Genomic DNA, 5,537 nt, shown 5'->3' with positions numbered 1-5,537 from the left:
CAGGTCCATTCTCTTAATCTAAGAACTAACCAAACTTCTTTACATAATTACTTAAATGTATAGCAGTCCCAAAGGATTTATGTGACTCAGTAGAGCCATAAAAAAGCCCTTTGGCCTAACGAATTATTAAAACAATTATTAAAAACGATGTTTAACAATATTGCAATAAACATAGCAAAAATTGCAATAAACATAGCAAAAATAGAGGGTTGCTAAATTCATTGATTTCTGCTATATTAAATAACAACTCCATACAAGTTCATCACCATCAATGTCCGATCTTTAGTTTTTTTGTTTTTTTAGTTCTTTTTTAACTTTTTATTATTGATTACACTGATAGATGTTTGGATAATGGATATGAATCAAAACAAGACTAATGAGCCCAATATCTTATAAGATTTTAGGTCCAATAAGTTGTAAGAGTAAATTATATAGAGAGAGTCCAACAAATTACATCAGATATATATTTGGATGATAGATATGGATCAAAATATAACTAAAGTCTAAAGAGCCCAATACATTATAAGATTTTAGATATTGATAAACATAAAATTATTTATGCCTAATACGTTGTAAGATTAAATTTTTATAGAGAGTTGTCCAATAAATTTGTCAGTTTCACCTTTTAAAATATATATAGGACGAGGATCATTACAAAACAATAATTATTGCGAGAAAAAAAAAGAACAACTCTAAATTACTAAATTTTGGGATTTAAGTTTCATATTTTTTAGATTTTATATTTTTACATTCATATATGTGATAAGAAAACAATGAAATTGTATATTCAAAACTTGAATCTTCTTTCACCGCTTGATACAAATGTACATATGAGTATATCTAGTAACTGTCAAATGGACATCTATATGATAACTGCCAAAACGGTTATGGGGGGTGGTTTGTATATCTGATTTATAACACTCCCCCTCAGATATACATTATCATTATTCATTATATACTATTAACAACATACTTCAGGATGATGTTAAATCGGTACTTCAGGACCTATAAGATAAACCGATACTGCTGGACCAGTTCTGCTGCCTCATTAAAAACCTTACTAAGAAAACCCAATGGGACAAAACTTAGTCAAGGAAAAGAGTACAACGTGTATAATGCTCCCCCTCAATTTAACTAACATCTTTCAATCTTTGGAGCCCGATCTTATGTGATAAATACTCAAAACTGCTTCTCGGTAGTGATTTTGTGAAGAGATCAGCTAGATTTTCACTTGACTTGATCTGACGAACATCGATTTCTCCTTCTTTTTGTAGGTCATATGTTGAGAAGAACTTTGGTGAGATGTGCTTTGTTCTATCGCCTTTAATGTAGCCTTCTCTTATTTGAACTATACAAGCAGCGTTGTCTTCATAGATAATCGCCGGGTCTTTCTTGATTTGTTCTAATCCGCATGCTTCTTGTATATGATTAATCATTGATCTCAACCACACGCATTCTCGACCAGCATCATATAGTGCTATCAATTCGGCATGATTTGATGATGTTGCTGTAAGTGTTTGCTTAGTTGACTTCCAAGAAATTGATGTGCCACCGTATGTGAATACATAACCTGTCTGAGACTTTGCTTTGTGAGGATCTGATAGATATCCGGCATCAGCATATCCAACAAGTTGGGACTTTTGATCCTTTTGATAGAAAAGACTTAAGTCTTGTGTCCCGCAAATATACCGGAATATATGTTTTACACCATTCCTGTGTCTACGTGTTGGATTCGAACTGTATCTCGCTAGTACATGAACTGCAAATGCGATGTCAGGTCTAGTGTTATTTGCGAGATACATAAGGGCACCGATCGCGCTTAAGTACGGTACTTCCGGACCAAGTACTTCTTCGCCTTTTTCTTGAGGGTGATAAGGATCCTTGTGTGGATCTAGCGGTCGGACAACCATAGGTACGCTAAACGGATGTGCTTTATCCATGTTGAAACGTACTAACATCTTCTGGATGTAGTTTGATTGATAGACAAATGTACCATTGCACAGATACTCAAATTGTAGCCCGATGCATAATTTTGTCATACCAAGATCTTTCATTTCAAATTCCTTCTTTAACAACTGAGCAGCTTTCTCTATCTCTCAGGAGATCTGATGATGTTGATATCATCAACATAGACTACATAGACTGCTATTATAGTGAAATTTGAGAGTGATCTTTTAATAAAGACACATGGACCGATTACATCAGACTTGTATCCTTCTTTTTCGAGATATTCACTAAGTCGATTGTACCATATACGACCAGATTGTTTGAGACCATATAAAGATCTCTGGAGCTTTATAGAACACATATCTCGAGGTGTTGATTTTAATACTTCAGGCAATTTTAATCCTTTAGGGATTTTCATGTAGATGCCATTTTCAAGTGTCCCGTATAAGTATGCAGTGACGACATCCATTAGTCTCATATGAAGTCCTTCAGAGATTGTGAGGCCGATTAGGAACCTAAGGATTATCGCATCCACTACAGGGGAATACGTTTCCTCATAATCAACTCCTGGGATTTGGGAAAACCCTTGCGCTACAAGTCGAGCCTTATATCGTACAATCTCATTCTTTTCATTTCTCTTTATTGCAAACACCCATTTATAACCTACGGGTTTGACATCTATGGGTGTTCGGACCACAGGTCCGAAAACATGTCGCTTCTCGAGCGAATGCAATTCAGCGTTTATGGCTTCTTGCCATCTTGTCCAATCATTTCTGTGCACGCACTCTTCTAAAGTTTTAGGTACGTAATCATTTTCATTGATTACATCCGTTGCTATAGCATATGCGAATATATCATCAACACGTGTTTTATTCCGGTTCCACATTGTACTATCTTGTACATAATTAATAGAGATCTCATTTTCGTTCGGTACCGGTGTTTCTTCTGAAACTTCATTTTCCTCTGGATTCATAGTTGTCTCTTCTAGGGCATTTACCTCTACTGGGGTTTCATTTATAATCTTTTATGAGTTTTCACCAACTGCGTTGCTTTGCTCTTTTCGTTTCCGTGGGTTTTTGTCTTTGGAACCGATTGGTCTCCCACGCTTTCGTTGTATGGTAATCTCTTCTGGGATTACTTCAATTCGAGCAGGTGCATTTGATGCTGGTACATGTGACTTTGTTACTCTATTCGTGTCTGTGAATGCATCTGGTAATTCATTCGCTACTCTTGGCAAATGTCTAATCTTTTGGACTTTATATTCACATTGACCACTTCGGGGGTCGAGATTTGATAGCGATGATGCATTCCACGTTATTTCTTGTGTTACCAGTCTTTCTTTGTTCTTATGTCTCCCTAAGACTGGGAACATTGTTTCATCAAAATGACAGTCAGCATATCGTGCTGTAAACATATCTCCTGTCGTTGGTTCTAAATATTTAATTATGGACGGGGAGTTAAAACCAATATAGATGCCCAGTCTTCTTTGGGGTCCCATTGTAGTACGTTGTGGTGGCAGTATTGGTACATATACCGCACAACCAAAAATTCTAAGGTGGGACAAACTTGGTTCTCGTCCAGAGACCAGTTGCAATGGGGAGTATTCGTGATCAGCAGTTGGTCTCAATCTAATCAGTGCAGCGGCATGCAAAATAGCATGGCCCCATGCAGAAGATGGTAGTTTACATCTCATTAAGAGTGGTCTAGCGATTATTTGTAATCGTTTAATTAAACATTGATCCCGGTTGACATACAATAGTCATTAAAAGCTTGAGATGTGAACTCTCCTGCATTATCCATCCGGATGTTTCTAATTCGATTGTCCGGGAAATTAGCTCTCAATTGTGTGATTTGGGCTAAAAGTCGTGCAAATGCTACATTTCGAGTAGCTAAGAGACTCACATGTGACCACCTTGAGGATGCGTCTATTAAGACCAAGAAATAGCGGAATGGTCCACACGGAGGATGAATAGGCCCACAAATATCCCATTGGATTCTTTCTAAAAATGATGGGGTTTCATGTATCAATTTAGTTTGTGAAGGCCGAGTTATAAGTTTGCCCAGAGAGCATGCTGCACATGATAAGTCTTGTGGTAGCAAAACTTTTAAGTTTTTGAGAGGGTGCCCGGTGGCACTTTTGATTATTCGTCTCATCATTATGCTACCAGGGTGACCTAGACGGTCATGCCATATATTAAATGTGTCTTTAACCAATAGCTTTTGGTTACTTACCATGTATGATTCGATAGGATTGATATTAGTACAATATAATCCAGAGGATAAGGCTTCTAATTGTTCAAAAATGGTTTCTTGGCCATTTTTGTTTGAAGTAATTTGAAGATATTCAATATTATTTTCAGATATAGTTTTTAGGTGGTAACCATTTTTTCCAATATCTTTAAAGCTAAGTAAATTTCTTCTGGATTTACTAGAAAATATTGCATTATCAATAGTTAATTGGGTACCCGAAGATAATGTTATGTGTGCTCTGTCGGAGCCTTTGATAAGGTTATTTGTAACGCCCCAAATTTCATATCTTTTAATATAAACTATATGTATAATGCCGTAAGGGTAGATGGTAATTTTAGACTATTACAATAATAATAGTCGGTTAATTATGCTAGTAAGTCTAATTATTTAGAATGAATAAAACTAAATAAGAGGAAAGTAACTTGGTTAATGGTTAGATATGTAAATGACATGTTATGAAAACATGAGGGGCTGAAAGTGAAATATGGCTATGAAAATAATAAAACACAAACTTTTAGCAAATGGTGGGCATTTTATGTGTGTGTGTCGAGTTCAAGCAGGAAAGAAATAAACAAAACCCACCTCTTCAACTACATGTAGAAATTCAGCAAATTGAGGATGAAATAGGACAAGATTCTTATGCATGTGATGAAATTCTTAATCATCTAAGAGTTCTCTACATAAGGTATGTTGAAATTTGTAATTTGGTGAAGTTGTATGAAGTGGGTTATGATTAATCCGTGAATTTATATGAAATTAAGCATGATTGTGTGTTAGAATCACCAAATAGAACTTGTGTTGGGAAGGATTTTAAGTAATTTGATGATTAGAAGTGAAACCCACTTCTATGGTGAAGATGATGACATAGGTGTTTCACCCATGTCAAATCCTTGCTTGAATCATCAATGTGTATGTTGTATGTAATGGACTATTGCTAGATAGGTTGAGTATGGTATGTAATTTAGTTTATTCTAGTTCCATTTGATGAATTATGTATGAACTTGGAAGATCATGCATAAATTAGTTGTACATTGTGCATAGCTAGTAGTACGCACGCCAAGTGTTTGATGAAATGTCTAGGTGAAGTTAGGATGTGAGATTGTATGAAATGGCTTGACATATATGAATGAAACATGATAATGATGTAATTAGTAGTATACTAACTTGAGGAATGTGCTTTAGATGGAACTCATACAAGAATTCGGGTTGAATGTATGTGTTGGTCAAGACTATGCATTAGAAGCTTGTACATTGTGCTTGAACGGGCGATGCTCCCCATGTGTTTTTATTAATCACTTAATTTCAATCAAGAAGTGAATGTGTACTAAATATATAATATA

General features: G+C 35.6%; 1 protein-coding gene across 1 annotated transcript; it reads right to left on the bottom strand.

The window, feature by feature from the left end:
* Positions 1 to 1,130: 1,130 nt before the first annotated feature.
* Positions 1,131 to 1,436, bottom strand: LOC118480963. The gene has a single exon (XM_035975988.1). It carries the CDS (start codon positions 1,434 to 1,436, stop codon positions 1,131 to 1,133), a length of 306 nt encoding a protein of 101 aa, XP_035831881.1.
* Positions 1,437 to 5,537: the final 4,101 nt, after the last annotated feature.

This window comes from Helianthus annuus, chromosome 8, assembly GCF_002127325.2.
Source record: "Helianthus annuus cultivar XRQ/B chromosome 8, HanXRQr2.0-SUNRISE, whole genome shotgun sequence".
NCBI lineage: Eukaryota > Viridiplantae > Streptophyta > Magnoliopsida > Asterales > Asteraceae > Helianthus > Helianthus annuus.
The sequence above is the reverse complement of the archived record's forward strand: the minus strand, read 5'-3'. Positions and strand labels throughout refer to the sequence as shown.

What these genes read in the sequence shown, in the direction of transcription:
- LOC118480963 (XM_035975988.1), bottom strand. Translation starts at nt 1,436, where the DNA reads ATGATTAATCATATACAAGAAGCATGCGGATTAGAACAAATCAAGAAA.